A 20281-nucleotide genomic window follows, 5' to 3' on the forward strand; every position below is an offset into this window, starting at 1 on the left:
CGGCAGCTCCACTGGAGCCGCCTGCCGCCCCCTCCAGCAAAATGGCGCCCACCAATTATTCTGGCGCCCTAGGCGATTGCCTAGGCTGCCTAAATGGTAGCGCCAGCCCTGCCTCCATGACTGTATCTAGTTATTTTTTTGAACCATGTTATAGTCTTGGCCTTCACAACATCCTCTGGCAAAGAGCTGACTGTGCATTGTGTGAAGAAATACTTCCTTTTGTTTTAAACCTGCTGCTTATTATTTTCATTTGGTGACCTCTAGCTCTTCTTATGAGGAGTAAATAAACACTTCCTTATTTACTTTCTCCACACCAGTCATGGTTTTATAGACCTCAGTCATATCCCCCCTTTAGTCATCTCTTTTCCAAGCTGAAAAGTCCCAGTCTTATTAATCTCCCCTCATATGGAAGCAGTTCCATACCCCTAATCATTTTTGTTGCCCTTTTCTGAATGTTTTCTAATTCCAATATACATTTTTTTTTGAGATGGGGTGACCACATCTGCACATTGTATTCAAGAAGTGGGCGTACCATGGATTTATACAGAAGCAATATATTATCTGTCGTCTTATTAAGGCTCCATGTTTGTCATGGAGGTCACAGATTCCATGACTTTCCGTGACCTCGGTGTCTTCTGCAGCAGCCCAGTGCAGCTGGCTCAGGCCAGTCAAGCTGGCTGCTGCTGAGGCAGTCTTTGGCCCCCACTGCCTCCCAGCAGCAAGAGTTGGGGGGGGCTAGGGCTGGGGTATGGGGCGGTACTTACCTGGGGGGGGGGCTCCCTGGAAAGGCAACAGGAACTTCCCTTCCTCATCTCCTAGCTCCATGTGCTGCCTCTGCCTGTGGGCACTGCCCCTGGAGCACCATTGGCCATGGTTCCCAGCCAATAGGAGCTGGGAGTTGGGCCACAAGAACTATCTTAAAATAGTCCCAGAATTGTAAATACTTACAGATTGTTAAAACATTTCAGATTATTTCAGAAAAGGAAATTTTTAACTAATATGAATAATTATTCCAAAACAATTAACCTGAAAGTTCCTTTCTAATCCCAAATACATGCTCAGTCAGTGTCCTTCCAAAATCTGCACAAATTTCTGCAATGGTTTTTGTTAATCTGAAAACATGGGACACATTTTTTTCCAGAAGTATTAATAAGTGCCTCTATTTATTTTACTTTACTGTGCTGCAATCTGTTTCAATGACTGGAATTAAGGTCCTCTCAGAGTAGAGTAAGTGTGAATTTACAAATTAAAATTACTTTGCTTTGCACAGATATCTGATGGTGCTGTGCAGATGGCAACTGAGAGTCAACTAGAAAGAAGAGTCTGAGACTTGTCTGCTCAGTGCACAGAATAAACATTCTGTAGTACACTGTCTCCACTAGTTCTCTTGTGGCTTCTCAATCTGAATCCCTGTCTCCTTACCCCTCCCCAAAATGGTTTCTGAAAGCAATACCCACAGTTCCTCTCAAAACAGTTTTGCAAGGGCCTTCAGAATTCCTCATTTTATTCCAGTCTCTGCTTTCAAGTTTGCAAGTGCTGGCATGGGCGCCAGGTTTGTATAATTTTTGATGGTGCCCAGAACGGGTCCAAGCAAAGCCAACCTTTCCACAGGACAGAATGGGGCAACAGCCCCAAACCCCACATTTTGGGGGCCCCCCATGCTTCAGGGGAACATGGGGGTCCAGGCAGAGCTGCCTCATCCATAGGATGGACTGGGGCAAATGCCCTGGGCTCTGCGCTTCAGCAGGATGCAGGGTCCAGGGCAGCCTGGGGCTTAGCAGGGGGCCTGGGGCCAGCAGCAGTAAGCAACCCGGCCACCTCACCCCCCCATTCCACCCCTTCCCCCAAACCCCACCCTGCCACTTTTTGGCTTCTGCCCCATCCCCCGAGCGAAGCCAGGAGCAGGCAGGGCAGTGTGAAGCAAAGCAGGCTGGGCTGGGCTGGGCTGGGGCTGGGTCACTCGCTGCTGCTGGCGTCAAGCCCCCAGGCTACCCTGGACCCTGCATCCCTCTGAAGCATGGGGCCCCCCAAAGCGCAGTAAGCCCAAACTTTGGTGGACCCGGGCCCATATTCCTAAATATTGGTGTAGCATGGCCACCACAGGCCCATATAATTCGCCACCTATGAGTACTGGATCTTTGTTATACCTAGCTACTGCCTCCAAGGACTCCATTTCCACTTTGTATACACACATCCTCTTGGCTAGTCACATCTAATTATACACTCTAGTCCTGAGTCAGATTCATCTTTCAAATTCCCTCCAAAATACCCCACTGTGACGCAAAGGATCTCCTAATCTTTGCAAACAATTCTCACCTCAGACATGACAAACTCACTATACCAAACAAAGGTCTTACCAGCTATTTATCCATGAGGAGTAACGTGTAAGGTATCAACAGAAAGCTTATAACTTGTTAAAAGACATAATCATTGTGAGATGTATGTACAGGTAAATTTAAGGGCTAGTATTTATACTAAAAGCATGCTTTATGGACTTCGAGAGGAAATTAGGCACATGGGGATAATGTGTCTCAGTGATGTCACCCTGCCCCGAAATACAATAGCCTTGCTCAATCCCAAGATTATCAATGGAAAACCATCAGACAATTGTAAACAATCAAACATCTTAAATGTAAGAAAGGAACATTATAACAAGGCAAGAGTTTTGCCCTGTCTATGAACAGAAACCAAAGACTGTCTCAATATAACCGAGGAGGGGGAAGTCCTCTGAATCCTTTCATTCAGGAGATATCTTGAGGAGAACATCACGTTCTTGTGAAAAATTGGTTCCTGGTTCTGTGAACAGCTCTGTAACAGACTGAACTTTGGCTGTCGTGGAGTAGCTAAATGAATTGTTTGCATCTATCTTCACTGCAGTGGATGTGAGGGAAGAGTCACATACATGAGCCACTCTTTTTAGGACACAAATCTGAGGAACTATCCTAAATTGAGATATCAGAGGTGGTTTGGGAACAAATTGATAAATTAAACAGCAATAAGTCACCAGAACCAGATGGTATTCATCCAAGAGTTCCTTCAGAACTCTTATATGAAATTGGTATGTTATATAACCTATTACTTAAATCAATTGCTGTACCAGATGACTGGCAGATAGCTATTGTAATGCCAATTTTTTTAAAAAAAAGGCTCCAGAGGCCACCTTGGCAATTACAGGCTGGTAAGCCTAACTTCAGTAACTGATTAAAATATAGGAAACAAAGGGTAGGAATAAATGGTCAGTTTTCACAATAGAGAGCAATAAATAGCAGGATCCCCCAGTATCTGACTAAAACCAGCACTGTTTAACATACTCATAAATTACCTGAAAAAAGGGATAAACTGTGGGGTGGCAAAGTTTGAAGACAATACTAACTTACTCAAGATAGTTAAGTCCAAAGCAGACTGCGAAGAGTTACAAAGGGATCTCACAAAACTGTGCAACTGGGCAAGAAAATGGCAGATGCAATTCAATGTTGATAAAAGCAAAGTAATGCACATTGAAAAATATAATCCCAACTGTACATATGAAATGATGGGATCTAAATTAAATGTTATCACTGAAGCAAGAGATCTTGGAGTCATTGTGGCTACATCTCTGAAAACAACTGCTCAATGTGCAGCAGCAGTCAAAAAAGGTAACAGAATATTCGGAACCATCAGAAAAGGGATAGATAATAAGACAGAAAATATCATGTCTCTATATTAATCCATGGTACTCCCACACCTTGAATACTGTGTGCAGTTCTGGTTGCCCCATCTCAAAAACGATATAATAAAATTGGAAAAAGTACAGAGAAGGGCAACAAAAATTATTAGTGGTATGGATCAGCTTCCACAGGAGGAGAGATTAAAAAGACTGGGACTGTTCAGCTTAGAAAAGAGACAACAAAGGGGGGAATATGACAGAGGCCTATAAAATCATGAATGTGAAGAAAGTGAATAAGGAAATATTAGTTACTCCACATAGCACACAAACCAAGGGTCATCCAATTACATTAACAGGCACGACGTTTAACACACACACAAGGAAGTACTTCACGCAACACACAGATGACCTCGAACTCATTACTATGGGATGTTGCAAAAGCCAAAATATAACTGGATTCAAAAAAGAATTAGATAAGTTCATGGAGGATAGATTCATCTATGGCTATTAGCCAAGATGGTAAGGGATGCAACCCCACGCTCTGTGTCCCTAAGCCAACGTTCTCAAATGCAGCCACCAGGGGGTTTTCATGCAGCCATGACAGTCTCCTGTGTGATGGCAGGGAGAGGGGGTGGGGGAAGCACTGGCCCCTCCCACTCACTTTGTTGCTCCTGGATGTGCTGCCCTGCACTGCCTCTGGAGAGAAGTGGGGTACAACGCTGCAGGAGTAAGGTGAGTTCTTGACCCACCTTGGGCGCCGAGGGTTTGGGCAGCAGGACTTCAGGAGACTGGCCATAGAGCCCCAGGCTCCGACCACAGGGGAGTGGGTACTAACCTCCCAACTCCAGCCAGGTGGCCCTGACCTCCAGCTGCAGGACTTCAGCCTCCGAACCCTGGTTCCATCTGTGTGGCAGCAGGCACTGGCCCCTGGCTCCAGTCCCAAGCTCCAGCTGCACAGTGAAAGGTACTGGCACCAGGCACCGTCAACCCCCAGGTCCAGCTGCACGGCAGTGGGCTCCAACCACGGGGTTTTGGGTGCCAATCCCTGGCTCTGGCCATGGGGCAGCAGGTGACACCCAGCTCCACAGCTTCAGTCCACTTCTGGACCCCCGTTCCAGCCATGTGTTGGCGGACGCTAGCCCCAGGTTCCAGCCACACAGCCCCAGCCCTGCTGCTGATCCCCTGCCCTAGCTGAACGGCAGCAGGCGCCAACCCACAGCTCTGTTCCTGGGCTCCAGCCACATGGTGGCAGGTGCTGGCCCCGGGTGCCGACCCCTGGCCGCACAGCAGTGAGCACTGGCTCCAGCCTTGCAGCAGTGGCTGATGACTCTTGGCTCCAGCCATGCAGCCCCAGGCTTCAGGACCCAGCTCTATTCTCTGGCCGTGTGGCAGCAGGCACTGACCCCGGGCGCTGACTCACAGCTCCGGCTGCGTGGCAACGAGCTCCGATCCCTGGCTCCAGCCACCCAGTTCCTGTCCCCAGTTCTGGCCACAGGCACTGAGTCACAGCCCTAGCCACATGGCAGCAGACACCAGGCCCTGGCACTGGCCACGCAACAGTGGGCCTCTTCTCCCATTGTCACTGGCCCCCGGATGCCTCCCACAGCCCAGCATCCATCCCCTCCCATCGTCCCGAGCCCCACTGCTTTCCCCTGCCCCACATCCATCCCACCATCACCTCTGTCCCCCCCGTTACCTCCCCATCCCCCTGCCCCCCACTCCAGGGCTTAATGAGTCCTGGGGCTTGCTGAAAAAAGCGATATTAACAAACATGCAAGCATCCACTTTTCACAGCAGACTTACCAGCTCACTGTAAAAAGTGATATTTGTATGTTTGTTAATATCATTTATCACTTTTCATAGCCTCCCAGGAAGCTACTAAGTGTGCTATGATATTAACAAATATACAAATATCACTCCCCAAGGGGGAGGCAGCATTATTATTATTGCTGAGTCTGCCAAAAAACCATACAAATATACATTACAATGATTTGGATGTGCATCTGTGCATATTTAATTGTTTTTCCTAAAGTTAATTAAGTATTTCAGGAAAAAGTGTCAGTGCGGCCACCAGTGAGAGTTGGTGACCGCACTCTGAGGCCACTAAAAAATTGGTTGTGAGAACCCCTGCCCTAAGCCTCCAACACTCAGAAGGTGGGAGTGGACGATAGAGGATGGATCACTTGATAAATTGCCCTCTTTTGTTCATTCCCTCAGAAGCATCTGGTCAGAAGGCAGGATACTGGGCTAAATGGACATTGATCTGACCTAGTATGGCCATTCTTATGTTCTTATTTAAAACCAGTAAAGTGGGGCACATTGTTCCTTTGGGACAGAGGATCACAAGGGAATGATTCAAAGTGACTCATGAACTGGGATGAATCTACTGTCAACCTGCAAGGTGAAGAAAGGGCCGGCATAGCCCCAAGAAGACTGCTTGATTTCCTAAAAGACTGTTGGGAGTTGACACCAAGCCAGGCACAGGCAGTACTCTCTCAGGCTGGAGACAGGGGGTAACAAGGTGATTCTCAGTCTTGAGTGCCCCCTGAATGGTGACACCCACACCATGTTTTTATCTCCATAATGGCTAGCATCTAATCACTTTGGCTCTTTTGGTTTCAACCAAAAGAGCCAAACAGTTTGAATCTAGGGATCTGGAAAAAAAAGAGTACGCTTGAGTGATCAAAGTTACTCTTTGCCTTTGTCCCAAAATTTCTTAAAATGATGATTTTCTTCCAGCCCCTCACAGACTTCTATACATACTCAGACATTCAAATATGCTTTGAAATGACTGTTCACGTTGGCCACACCCAGAACCCTCCTAGTTTCTTTACATACTCACCCACTACTTCTCTCAGCCTTCTCTGTCCATGAGTTAGTCTGCTCCAGGACATTCTTACACTGCATTTTATTTCATCCTATTCTAGGACCACTGCCATCATTTCTCAAAGGAGCAATTGTAGTTTTGTTCCTCACTTTCTTCCAAGAAACAAACAATTTTTTTCTTTTATTCTTTAAGTCCCACCCAGATGACAACAGTACTTGAATCCATACTATGGACAAAAATATTTTTTTAAAGTCATGTTCAATTTTCCACTTTGGTTTTCTATACTGAAATCTAAATAGATGATACAAAACACAGAAACCTATTAACCTTAGTAAATGTACAACCTGTAAGCAGCTGCACCACAATGCTGACACTAAAACATGCCGTTGTCTAAGGGGAGAAACAGAAATCGATCTATAAAACATCTGGAAAACAAATTCTCTCTATGGCTTAAAAGTTAGCACACACCATGATATACCAATAGGAAGTTTTCCCAATTTTTCAATAAAATAAAAATTAAGAGGAGGAAATCTGCCACTCCATGGACAGGGAGTCTGTTTCATTTTGTTTTCTTGATTATGTACATATGTGACAGACTGGCTAACTTACTCTTCACAAACCTAAATCCTTCATAAGAAGCATGATACACCCTTTGAGTTATTTTTGTTTTGTTTTATTTACAAAACAGATTGCTATTCCACAGAACATGCATTGTTCTTATCAATTAAATATTGAAAAGTGTTAAAGATAATCTGGCTTTGAAAGCTCTGATTTAAACCTCGCAAAAGAATACGGTTAGAATATATTTCAGTGATTTATTTGTATGCATCTTTTAATATTATTGTAGATTTCAATTTCAGACAACAAACTTTTTTTTATAATGAGCAGCTCAGCAGATTCCTGGTAATTACTAAATGTCTAAAGTCACAGGATGAAGATATTCTATATAATCACTAAAGACCTTACCTGGATAAAGCTGATAAGAGCCACTATGGTGCCACTTAACCAAATACTTCAAACCATTCACTGAAAACCATCCTTCTGAATCCATACCAAATTCAGCTGTAATTCCCCAAAGCACATTGGGTGAGGATTCTTTCCTCAGCTTGGGACATTTTTACTTTGTAACTTCTTCCTGGATAAGACAAGCTAATATCTTGAATATTCCTCCAACAATTCCCATTAGTCTTTTACACACTTTTGAGAAAAGTGATTCTTTTCCCTCATGGCTTCAAGCTGAGGAAACCAACAGTATACTTAACACAAAGCACTATAAAATGCTACATAAATAATTTAAAGAAAAGACCTTTCACCACTGTTGCTAAAGGAACTTTAATTATTTATGTTACAGTGGAATCCATCTACTGTAACTGTGGACTAGTGGTATAAGAATTAAAAGATAAGTCACAGGTGTGTTAGAGGAGACAATTCATCAGCTATTTGCAACTTTGAAACACTATTCTTATCTATCTATTTTAGAATTGTCACATTTTTATTGCATCTTCTGTGGTTGTGTTTTAAAAATATAGTTCTATATTTTCCAGTTGTAAATGTTCTAAGCTTTCCAAACAGATTACTGATGAAAAAATAAACTAGTTCTGGTGATGAGAACAACAAAGCAGCATCCACAAGCAGCAGCAATTACAGTGAAATGCTTTAGAAGAGCTCAATTTAGAGCTTAAACATTCACATACATGCAGTTACTATTCTTTGAAAGTAAAAAGTAATACACACTCACTTTGTGGAACCAATCGGGGGGTGGAGGGGATGACAGGTCAGAAATTACATACTTCAAAATTCTGAAGTGTTAAATTACCTCACCTACTGTCTGGGTATTTCAGTGACTAATAAATGCCCACATCTCTGAGAAGGAAGGCCAGATGGATGAGTGCTGATATACTGTAAATGTATACCCACTGACCTTGTCAACAATATATTATGCTTAAAATTTCCCCCTTGTGAAATTCCGTCAGTGATAGCGATGGTAAGAGTGGAGTGAAGACATCTGGCATTTTAACTACTGTCTCTCTGAGTTGGCCGAAATGGTACAATGTTTAAAACACCAACAAACTTGCACTCTATTGATGCTAGTGCTCCCATTGTTGCTGTACCAATAGTTGGAAGTGTGGGGAGAAAAGGCTATTCTAGGGTACGTCTACACTACAGGATTATTCCGATTTTACATAAACCGGTTTTGTAAAACAGATTATATAAAGTCAAGTGCACGCAGCCACACAAAGCACAATAATTCAGCAGTGTGTGTCCATGTACCGAGGCTAGCGTCGATTTTCTGGAGCATTACACTGTGGGTAGCTATGCCGTAGCTATCCCATAGTTCCCACAGTCTCCCCTGCCTATTGGAATTCTGGGTTGAGATCCCAATGCATGATGGTGCAAAAATAGTGTCGAAGGTGATTCTGGGTAAATGTCGTCACTCATTCCTCCCTCCGTGAAAGCAACGGCAGACAATCATTTCGTGCCCTTTTTCCCTGGACTGCCCTGGCAGACGCCATAGCATGGCAACCATGGAGCCCATTTTGCCTTTTGTCACTGTCACCGTATGTGTACTGGATGCCACTGACAGAGGCGATACTGCAGTGCTACACAGCAGCATTCATTTGCCTTTGCAAGGTAGCAGAGACGGTTACCAGTCGTTCTGTACCGTCTGCTGTGCCACTGTAAATTGGCGATGAGATGATGATCATCAGTCGTTCTGTACCGTCTGCTGCTGTCATGGGTGCTCCTGGCTGGCCTTCGCTGAGATCGGCCGGGGGCGCAAAGACAAAAATGGGAATGACTCCCCGGGTCATTCCCTCCTTTATGGTTTATCTAAAAAGAGAGTCAGTCCTGCCTAGAATTTGGGGCAAGTGTACTAGAGAACCAGCGTATCAGAGAACCAGAGAGCACAGCCCCTCCATGTCAGATCCCGCAGAAATGATAAGCCGCATGCCATTCATGGGGGGGTGCCCCTGCAACAACCCCTTCCGTTGCTTCCCTCCTCCCCCAACCTTCCTGGGCTACCGTGGCAGTGTCCCCCCATTTATGTGATGAAGTAATAAAGAATGCAGGAATAAGAAACAGTGACTTTTTAGTGAGATAAAATGAGGGGGAGGCAGCCTCCCGCTGCTATGATAGTCCAGGCAGTACAGAATCTTTTCTTTAGACATGAAAGGGGGAGCTGATGGAACTCAGCCCCCAGTTGCTATGATGAGGACGGTTACCAGCCGTTCTGTACCATCTACTGGGAATGACCAGGAATCATTCCTATTTTTACCCAGGCGTCCTTGGCCGACCTCACCTGAGGACAGCCAAGAGCACTCATGGGTTGATGACAAGGACGGCTATCAGTCCTTTCGTACTGTACCGTCGGCCACCGGGGAGGGGAGGGGAGGGGAGAGGATGCTGCTGTTCAGTGCCGCAGCACCGCGTCTATCAGCAGCATGCAGTAGACATAGGGGGTGATATTGAAAAAAGTCAAGAAATGATTTGGTGGTAAATTGATGAGATATACCCTGAACCACCCCGGACAATGTGTTTGACCCTACAGGCATTGGGAACTCAGCCAAGAATGCAAATGCTTTTCGGAGACTGCGCGGACTGTGGGATAGCTGGAGTCCTCAGTCTCCCCTCTCTCTCTCCATGAGCGTCCATTTGATTCTTTGGCTTTCCGTTACGCTTGTCACACAGCACTGTGCTGTGGACTCTGTATCATAGCCTGGAGACTTTTTTCAAATGCTCTGGCATTTCGTCTTCTGTAACGGAGCTCAGATAGAACAGATTTGTCTCCCCATACAGCGATCAGATCCAGTATCACCCGTATGGTCCATGCTGGAGCTCTTTTTGAATTTGGGACTGCATCGCCACCCGTGCTGATCAGAGCTCCACACTGGGCAAACAGGAAATGAAATTCAAAAGTTCGCGAGGCTTTTCCTGTCTACCTGGCCACTGCATCCGAGTTCAGATTGCTTTCCAGAGCGGTCACAGTGGTGCACTGTGGGATACCGCCTGGAGGCCAATACTGTCGATTTGTGGCCACACTAATCCTAATCCGACATGGCAATACCGATTTCAGCGCTACTCCTCTCGTCGGGGAGGAGTACAGAAACTGGTTTAAAGAGCCCTTTATATCGATATTAAGGGCCTCGTTGTGTGGACGGGTGCAGGGTTAAATCGGTTTAATGCTGCTAAATTCGGTTTAAACGTGTAGTGTAGACCAGGCCCTAGACACAGCCTCACAGAACAAGAAATGATAGTGAAATAAAATGGTTTCTGCAGATCTCAGGGCAAAGGTGCAGTATAGCTACTGATCTGTACCAATAACCTCATTTCTCAATTTTATTATTTTCTGCATTTTGACTTGCTATCTGGTCACCCTTCTCATAGCCAGTGTGAAAAATAGTGACAGGCTGGATATTAATAGGTGCCTATATAAGAAGCCCCAAAAATCAGGACTGTCCCATCTGGTCACACTAACTGTGAGTCATTACATAAATCAGATTTTGTTTATTTCTCAGTTATTATTCAGTAAGCAAATCCCTGTTCTTTAGCTGATCACCATTAGTCCATCTGAAGAGAGTAGTATATGTACAGTTATTCCTGAATAACTCCACACTGGTTATGCAAATCCCTCTGTTCTGAGGGCTACTGACCTTAATAGTTCCCCAATGACATGCATACAAGAAAAGCTGAGCCAGTTTTCTGAGCCGTCACAAAGCTGGTATTTTTATTTCCTTGAGGATGGAATTTGGTGTGTGGACTGTGAGTTTGTTTAGAGCTCAAAATTCAGCTTCAAGTAAGTTATATTTAGAAGAACTCTTCACCTCGTACAAAGGGCAAGTGGTCAGTTGAGGGCAGAGGGATGAAGGAGGGGACATACAGGAGGAAGAGAGGTTATAGGCTTAGCCTTCCTTCAGCGACAGCCTGTAAGACTTATTTTCAAATATCTATTAAAACTTCAAGGGAAATGTACTTACTATAATTTCCCCATATTGATCTTTCTCCTCCCACTTACTGAAGAAAATGACAACATTTTCAAACTTGGGTGTCTTAAGTTAGGCACCTAAATAAGTGGTTTGATTTTTAGGAGGTGCTCAAACCCTATCAAATCCTACTGATTTAAATGAGTGCAGAGGCTGCACAGCACTTCTGAAAATCAAGCCACTTATTTAATTTGTCTCAATCTGGATTCGGGTACATAACTGAAGGTGCCGAAATCCGAAAATTTTGGCCAGTGGGAATATATACCTTTTTATTTTGGTGGTGACAACCCAAACGTGCACATTTGGAGTTAGTACACAATCTGACTGAAAATGGCTTTGAGCAATGAGCATCCAAAGCCAAACTCTACTGTAAAGCTTTTACATAACATGAGGCACTAGTGATTTGAGAGGAAAAAAAAGTTGGTGTGTCCCCTTTTCTAGTTGCAAGGATAGATTTAAATACATATAATTTACAAGTGGACATACTAACATAAATGGCTTGTGTAGGTAAGAGAAACTTGCACTGTGTAACTATATTAATGCTGTTACACTGGAGCAAATTCCTCTAACCTAGACAAGTCTGAAAATACGTTATTCTGTGGGTCTTCTAATGAAGGGCTGAAATTAATAAAAAATAAAAATTATTGGTCTGACATTTTCAAAGAAAGTAAGTATTTTAATTGTCATAGACATTAATCAGAACATTATATCTAGTGCAGCTATAGCTGAAATTAGTTAAGATTTTATTTCTATTCAATTACTCTGGTTTCACTCTTTTCTCTTGGATCTTATTTTTTCCAGTTTATCGTCTATATACTGTAGTTAAGCATTTATTAAATATTACTCTTCACATAATCTACATTTTATAGCTTTGTACAGAACTTAGGACCCACTGGTATCTTAAAAATGGAGAGAATGTATGGTGTTAAATCTTCAGCACTAAGTGACAGGACAGATAAAATACTAGGATATAGAACAGAATACTGAGCGCGAGTTACAATCTGTTCTTTTACCTCTGCAACCTACACAGCCCTCAGACTTCACGACTCCATCAAATTCTACAGTATTCATTGTGAAAATACAATTATCCCTAGACTTGAAAATAACTTCAGTAACAATACTGGAGGAGCGGGACATGACAAGACAGAGATCTCTAATAAAACTGACAAATGAAGTACACTGTGCTTGATGTTACTATCAAGGGAGTGTTACTTCAGGGTTCCCATTTCCTCAGCAAATGGAGATTAGACTTGCCATGAAGGAGAAACACTTTTAATTGTAGACAAGCAGATAATGCATAATCTTTTTTCAGACCAACGAATTTATAATACATAAACTTTCAGGACAGAAATCATTTCTTGTGGAATTAGCAGTCTGTACAATATTCAGATTAGTAAACCTAGAAACACTGTCTGCATGTTAGGCTCTGTCTTGACTGCAGATAAAAAGATGTGGTTTTTACACTGAGATGGGAAACTCGAGAGCTAACTGGATGTAAAATCATAGTGGAGACAAGGCATTATAGTTTTTACCTCGATGTAGTCAGTCAGGGTCAACCCTACACATTTCACTTAGGGTTTTTATCTTGACTAGCTACACTGAGGTAAAAAAACAAACCTGTGCCTTGTCTCTGCTAGAATATTCCATCAAGACAGACTACTTACTGTAAAAACACACCCTTTTAGAGTGAAGATATAACCTCTGTTTAAGAAACGAGATGGAATAGGTGCACATTGCCTTTTCCCCTATTATCGCATGGCCAATTAGTGGGTGGGCTTCAAACAGACTATATTCTACCTCCCATCCAAGTGCTGTGACAGTGGTGACAACTGAAGAAGAGAAAATACCTGATGGGATAAGTTATCTGCTAGTAAAATGACACAGTGAACTCTGTCTAGGGTTTTATTTCTGGCTGAAGCCCAAACGGGCCTTTTTTTTTTTTTTTTTTAATACAAGAAATGACAAAGAAAGATAGGGGAGGAATGAATAATAAGAATATATTTTGCTACTCTTCCACTTAGATAAAAAAAACAGGCAACTAACCCTACCCTCCTCCAGCTTCAGAATCTCTTTTGTTTTAGTTCGCTTGTTTCTTAAACAGATGTCTGTGTCCTTTTCCTTAATAAAACAGTATATATTATACAGTACTTGAAGAAAGCCAAAATGGGTAAAATACATGCAAGACTGATCCTTTGCAGGACCAAGTGAGGCAACTCCAGAAGCAAACAACCTGTAGTGTTAACTAAGCTATACTAAAGGCCTTGTATACTGTTATGGAATCATATTTAAACTGTTCCAGCTAAACTGGTTTCTAACACAACTTGGTTGGTTAATATGGATGGGCCCAAATGGTGCAAGTGTCATGCTAAAAGAGTATGTTCTCGCCTACATAGAACACATTTTTCTTTTTTTTTCCTGTTTTGTTTAAAATGTTCAGCATGTGTTGAATTTCTTCAGTCACTTGTTACAACTTAGCTAAAACTATTTTGTTTTTAAATAAGGTTCTACCAAACTTTTGCCAGCCTAACCATATTAGAACCTTAATTAGCTGGAACTGTCATTCGACTGAACTTAAACACAATTCTTTCTCTCTGTTTGAAGCCCAGCATAGTAGGAGGCCCAAGTAGGCAATGCTAATCTTAATAGTGGATTTTGGTTCAGAGTTCTCAAATGAAAGAGTGAGTTAGCCTCTTCTCAATTCCTGATGGCTCATCACAAAATGTAGCACAGATAGTGACTCTACCCAATATCAGAAGGGTAACCATGTTAGTCTGTATCCACAAAAATGAGGAGCCTGGTAGCACCTTAAAGACTAACAAATTATTTGGACATAAACTTTTGCGGGTAAAAAACCCAATAGTTATCCCAGAACAGCAAGAACTTCAGGTTGGGTTACACTTATTCAGTTTTTAAGGATGCTGTCTTCATTATCTAAAACAAATGCATTACTTCGTTATAAAAAGAAACTCCTTTTAGTTTCGAGAAAAGCTCTGAGATCACACCTAACCTATGCGCTAGGAGCAGTCTCTGCAAGACAAAACAGTAAAAAACTTGTTTTAACATGTAAAATGAAATGCTGTTGATGAAAAGTGCAATGGTAAAAATATACAGTACATAAAGGATATTTAAAAAATGAGCTTTTATCAGTTCCCAATTTAATAATATCCTTCAGGATTTTCATAGGCACAATTCCTACTGAAGTCAGTGCATCATTAAGGACTGCAGTATGGGCCCATCATGTTTATCAAGCAAACAATTCTCATATGACATTTTATTTATCACACTTTACCACACTATTTAATGTGGGAACTTTGATTTTCTGAATATTAACAAAAGTGACAACAAATTTTAGCTTACCTCCATCAGACACAGTTGCAGACTACGATAAAAGAGAGAGAAAGAGATGAGTTACATACATTTCATGACAATACAGAAAAATTTTTCTGAGTAACATACAATACTGAAAGAGCTGATCAGTCTTTGCATTTTGGCCCCGAAAATCAATCAGCCCCAGTTGACATTAGGGGAGAGACAGTATAAATGAGTCAGCAGTTATTTTCCAACAGCTGCTGCCGCCTCCTACCAAACTTCTCCCAAGCTATTGAACTAACATACTGTAGCTTGATCCCACAAATATTTATTGGGCAACCTGCTTCCCACTGTATTTACTCACACTGAGTTCAACAGGACTGCTTACAAAGTTACTTGTGTGTACATGTTTGCAAGATCAGATCTTTATGTTCTTAAAGGTAACCTTCAAAGTTTAAAAAAAAAAAGTCATCCTTTTTTGTCCTTCCGTGATGTATAAATAAGATCTGAAAGGTTCTCTTTTTCCCCACACTTGTGCTTTTACAATAGAAATTCAGTCTGGACTTTATGTCTGCTGGGAGGAAAAAAACCATGTTTTTACATTGACTTAGCTATCTTGATGTAAAATCCTAGTGGAGACAGGTAGTTTTTACCTTAATGTAGCTAGTGAAGGTCCAACTTATACCTCCCAACACACTACGTGGAAGTTAAAGTACTGATCTCAACTAGCTACGCTGAGAGAGCCATTACCTGTACACTTGTTTCCAAAAGGATTTCACATCAAATTTTTCAGCGTTGACATAGCCCAGGGTCCTAGGATGAGTGGAGAACCAGTTAGATTATGACAATGTGGGTTTGTCTACACAAAACTTCTTACCTTGGATTGCCAATTAATTTAATGTAGTTAAAACTTCTGTAAAAGCTAGTGTGTGGACATTCCCCGAACATCTGTTACAATAAACAAATACTTGCTCTCCACCCTGAGCTGAGCAGAAGCTAAGAGGTGGAAGCAATTTTTAGGTCAGACCAAACTTTTTCTGTTCATTCTTTTTTGTTAGCATCCATTCAAATGACTAACATTTTATATCGGGGAAGTCCTCTTTGATTATTCAAAAATCCTTGTCCCTTTAATTAACACATTTTTACCCCCTCGTAGTGTTCTAACAAAACCAGAAAAGTTCAGACTATTCATTTATGATATTTCTCAAATAAGGGACAATCGGGGCGGGGGGGAAAAACCTACATATCTCCTTTCAGGATGTGTACATCATAAACAAACAAAAATAGGGCAGAGGTCAAATTAAAAAGCAAAAATAAAAAACAAACCTGCAAAAACTTTCAGTCACCTTTAAAACTTTAATTGCATTTTTAAATGAAGTCCTTTGTTTAATATTTATGTACTAGATCAATAAAATTAGTATACCTCCATTAGCTTCACCAGATGAGGATTTGGTCCCATTTAAAAAAATATCAGTTAGTAATAATTTGGAATTTTCAAAGCCTGTCATTTTAATATGCTAATCTTAATCAAAATAGATTTTTTAATCATTGCTTTTCTTTTCATGCATCACTGAAACAGCATTTCTTGTGAAGTTATATAAAAATAAATCTCTCCCTTTGAATTTGTAAAGCGTAATAATATAATCCAAGTAGCACCTGTGAATCTCCCTCAAACTCATTCAACAGCACTACCCAGGGACTCAAGCATTTGGGATGTGTTCATGAGGGTGCATAAAATGTTTTATGCTAACTTATAAGAAAAGTATTTTGCATGACAGTCTAACAACTATTTCACATTCAAATCTGGCATTTTATAATAATAATTGTAAAGCTACTTTTAAAATGGAATCTACATGATTGAATACTGTGTACTAAATATAGTCCACTACACAGTATTTATTAAACTCTTATGGAAGTAACAGATCAGTGACTGTTTTTAGATTCCTTTTGTTTTACTCATACATATTGCACGGTGAAATTTTGGTTATACTGAATACTATGACTTCAACACCATTACTCAGAACCTAAACAAGGACTGCCAAAAAGGTAATAAAAATAACAAATGAATATAGGTGTACTTTTCAGGCAAAAAGTAATCAGATTACTTCTCAGAACACATTTTTAGGTCTAGTCTGTTACCTTAGCATATCTGTTTGCATCTTAATTCAAACATTAATGGTGTTCCTTTTTTGCTATATTTGAAAGGCATTGATGGAAATGAACAGAATCTTCACTAGCACCTTTAAGAGTGTGTCATTTACTTCCCTTTCAGTAATTAGGCAGTTAACAACTGTAAAGTAACATTTCTGAGCCCTGGTCTACACTACAAAGGTAGGTAGATGCAACTCAACTCAAAAGCAACAGTAGACTTTGATAGAATAACAGATGCAAAATCTGCAGACATATCTCCATTGCTACAATGATCAAGACACTACACAACACACCTGTCAAGATTCATGGATCCTAGACATGCCTATTACAACATGTGGTATACCTCATCCAGTACGCTAAATGCCCCAATAACTATGTGGGTGAAACCAAACTATCACTATGCTCTCAAACGAACTCTCACATGAAAATGATAAAAGACAAAAAACATTAACACCTGTTGGTGTACACTTTTCACAAAGCCAGTAGTCTATATCTGACCTATCAATCCTCATCCTCAAAGGAAACCTGCACAACACTTTCAAAAGATGAGCCTAAGAGCGTAAATTCAATTTCTGCTAGACACTGAAAATCACTGAACAGAGTCACTGGATTTATATCTTATTACAACAATTTAACGCACTAAGGCCATGTCTACTTTTACAGGCTTACAGTGGCACAGCTGTACAGTAATGGGTTTTAAACATGTTTGTGAGTGCTTAAAAAAACAACTCAATTTACCTTTGTCAGAAACAGTATACAGTCAGCATTCAAAGGTAGCAGTTTCTCTCTTTAAACGTTCAGTAAAAACTTGTCTAGATTTGTCCATGAGAGGAAGTTGCAAGACCTGATTTTGTAAGTAGTACGGTGATCTCACTTTGAAACTGCGGTACTTTATGGGTCACGTTCTACTCTCAGTTGTCTATGTAGAATAATTACGGGACAGATTTGATACAGTATGCGTATAAAAATGATTTTATGGAAATAAATAACACAGCCAGTAAAAATTGGCAAGTTATTTAGATTCTACAGTATACATGCAAGATCACTGATTTTATTCAACATTTACACACCTCTCTGATTCCTACACAATTGCACAATTCCTGCATCCGGTAAAATGATAAGCAACATAAAATCACAAGGCAATTCATTTATTGCTCAAGAGTACCTGGAACCTAATTTTAAAGATATTTCTAAACATACTGAAATATTTTATTAAAAGAATCTGTTACATTTATTGAAACTCTGAGAAACCCTTAGACTTTTATTTTGCTATTTCATATCAGATATGCAATTTTGTTTTTTTACAAAAGTATTTGTTAGCTAAAAAATTTTGAGAATAGCAGAGTAGAAATCTGAATTGTATTAGTCATTCAAAATATGTTCACATCCAGATTAGAACTCAAAAGAGATTCTGGGTTCCAAATAAAGACATGCTTATATGCCAGGAGCATGGTGGTAATCGATAACTGAATTTTTTTTAAAAAAATGAATTAAAGGCCTGCAAAAACAAAAACATCTTGCAGCATCTTCCTCAGCAGGAATATTTCCTGCTTATCCACTTGGTATCTCTATGCACGTAGGAGGTGGACACTGTAATGTTCTTCCTTGCAGTTTACTAGAGTCCTGATTACCTATGATCAAAGGGAGGCACTTACAGTGCAAGAGGCAGCAACATAAGCCATGGCCTCCTAATTATCATATTCCACAAGGAAAGGGGCAATTCCTTCAAGGCATAGCCAACAGCCTTAAGTTCCATCTGAAAGATACTCTATGAAATTCCTCTTTGCACCAAAGCCCTAGCAAGTGAGAAAGACCATCTAGTCATCCCAATTCCTGAAGTTCATCAGGAGTTTGATTCCAGCTGGTTTCAAGAAAGGCTTGTCTTAGAGCAGTTTACTGGGAGATGCCCATTATTTGAAGGAAGGCACTGCTCTTTCATATTAGCAGTACCACAGACTTCAGTTGACTCATCAAGTTAAACTGGTAAGTTATGATTCCGCGGTAGAGGGGGGTTGAAAGTAGTTGCCTTTTGACATCCTCAGCAATGATTGATACAGCACAGAACAATTATTTAATAAAGGTATCAGTTTCAATTTGGTAGCAGCTCCAGGGTGTACAACTTGAGATGTCAACTGCACAGGGAAGTCTAAAAAAATCCTCACGTTCATCTTTCAGGGACAGAAGTTGGATTTCAAAATTGTTGCAACATTTAGAAGTTTACCTACCTTTGGCAGCCAGCATTTCAGAACACACCATAGTTTTGAATCAAAGGACATAAAACTACATGTTATATATTTGTCATCCCTTAACCTTCTCTTTAGAAGAGCTTAATCTATTTATCTTGTCAATCTATCAGCATACGACATGGACTCTTCTCTGAATCTTTTCCAATTTTTCAACACACTTCTTGAATTGTGGACTCCAAAACTGGATACAATATTTCAGTAACAATCTCACTTGTGCCAAACACAGAGGTAATACAACCTCTTTACTCCTACATGAGAGTCTCCTATTTATACACCAAGAATTGCAATAGACCTTCTGGACACAGCATCATACTGGGAGCTCATGTTCAGCTGATTATCTATCACTGCTTCCCACCATTCTGTAAGCATTGTGACGTTATGAGTGTAATATAATATCTCACTGAAAGGTGACAGGGCCAGAAAGAGTTAATTAACTCACCTCACCGACTGACCTGACCCATGGATGAACCTTAAGAACTGGTTAGCAAGATATGTAAATGAACAGAGCTTTGAAATGCAAGTCTGCATTGTTAGAGGTAGAAGGGCAGATGTTTGCTCAGGTCTTGGGAAGTCAGCAAACAAGTCTTGTCTATTGCTATAGTTTTAATTCAAAGATCAAAAAAGGAATATTAGCATTTAAGATGATACTTGAGTGATATAGTATTATTGTCTATGTGTCTCTTTGAAAGTTGTGGTAACCTGTATCTGAACTGTTTAATGGATAAATTACTCTGTGCTAATTGCCAGGATGTTTGGGAGAAGGAGTTAAGCCTATTGTTTTCTCAGGCCGAAAGGCTGCTGGAAATGTATAAGAACCTGGGACATGATCCTTCTTCATCTGAGATCTGCTTTGGGTTTCAAGAAGGGGAAACCTTAAGCCACAAGGATTGAGATCCCCAGTCATTGACTGGAGCCACCCTGAATATGGACATTGGACTATAACCTATGGACTATTTCTAAAAGGACTTTTGGCTACTACAAGCTCACCTCTGCTATGTAGCTGAACCTCAACAATTGAATTCAAGTCTGTATGTGTATTAATCTTTTAACCAACACTCTCTCTCTTTTCTTTTCTAATAAATTTTAGCTTAGTTAATAAGAATTGGCTGTAGCGTGTATTGTG

At 41.0% G+C, this 20281-nt stretch overlaps 1 protein-coding gene across 7 annotated transcripts in view; it reads right to left on the reverse strand.

Moving 5' to 3' along the window:
• Positions 1-20281, reverse strand: part of RGS12 (regulator of G protein signaling 12) — a 169592-nt gene that overhangs the window by 85180 nt on the left and 64131 nt on the right. For 6 of the 7 annotated variants that reach the window (XM_050947324.1, XM_050947322.1, XM_050947323.1 and 3 more), the window contains one exon: positions 14810-14831. In XM_050947324.1, the coding sequence (XP_050803281.1) occupies positions 14810-14831 (22 nt within the window). Of the gene's footprint in view, positions 1-6488; positions 6604-14809; positions 14832-20281 lie in introns of those variants that run through there. The other variant, XM_050947329.1, reaches the window with a different exon arrangement.

This window comes from Gopherus flavomarginatus, chromosome 3 (genome assembly GCF_025201925.1).
Source record: "Gopherus flavomarginatus isolate rGopFla2 chromosome 3, rGopFla2.mat.asm, whole genome shotgun sequence".
Classification (NCBI taxonomy): domain Eukaryota; kingdom Metazoa; phylum Chordata; order Testudines; family Testudinidae; genus Gopherus; species Gopherus flavomarginatus.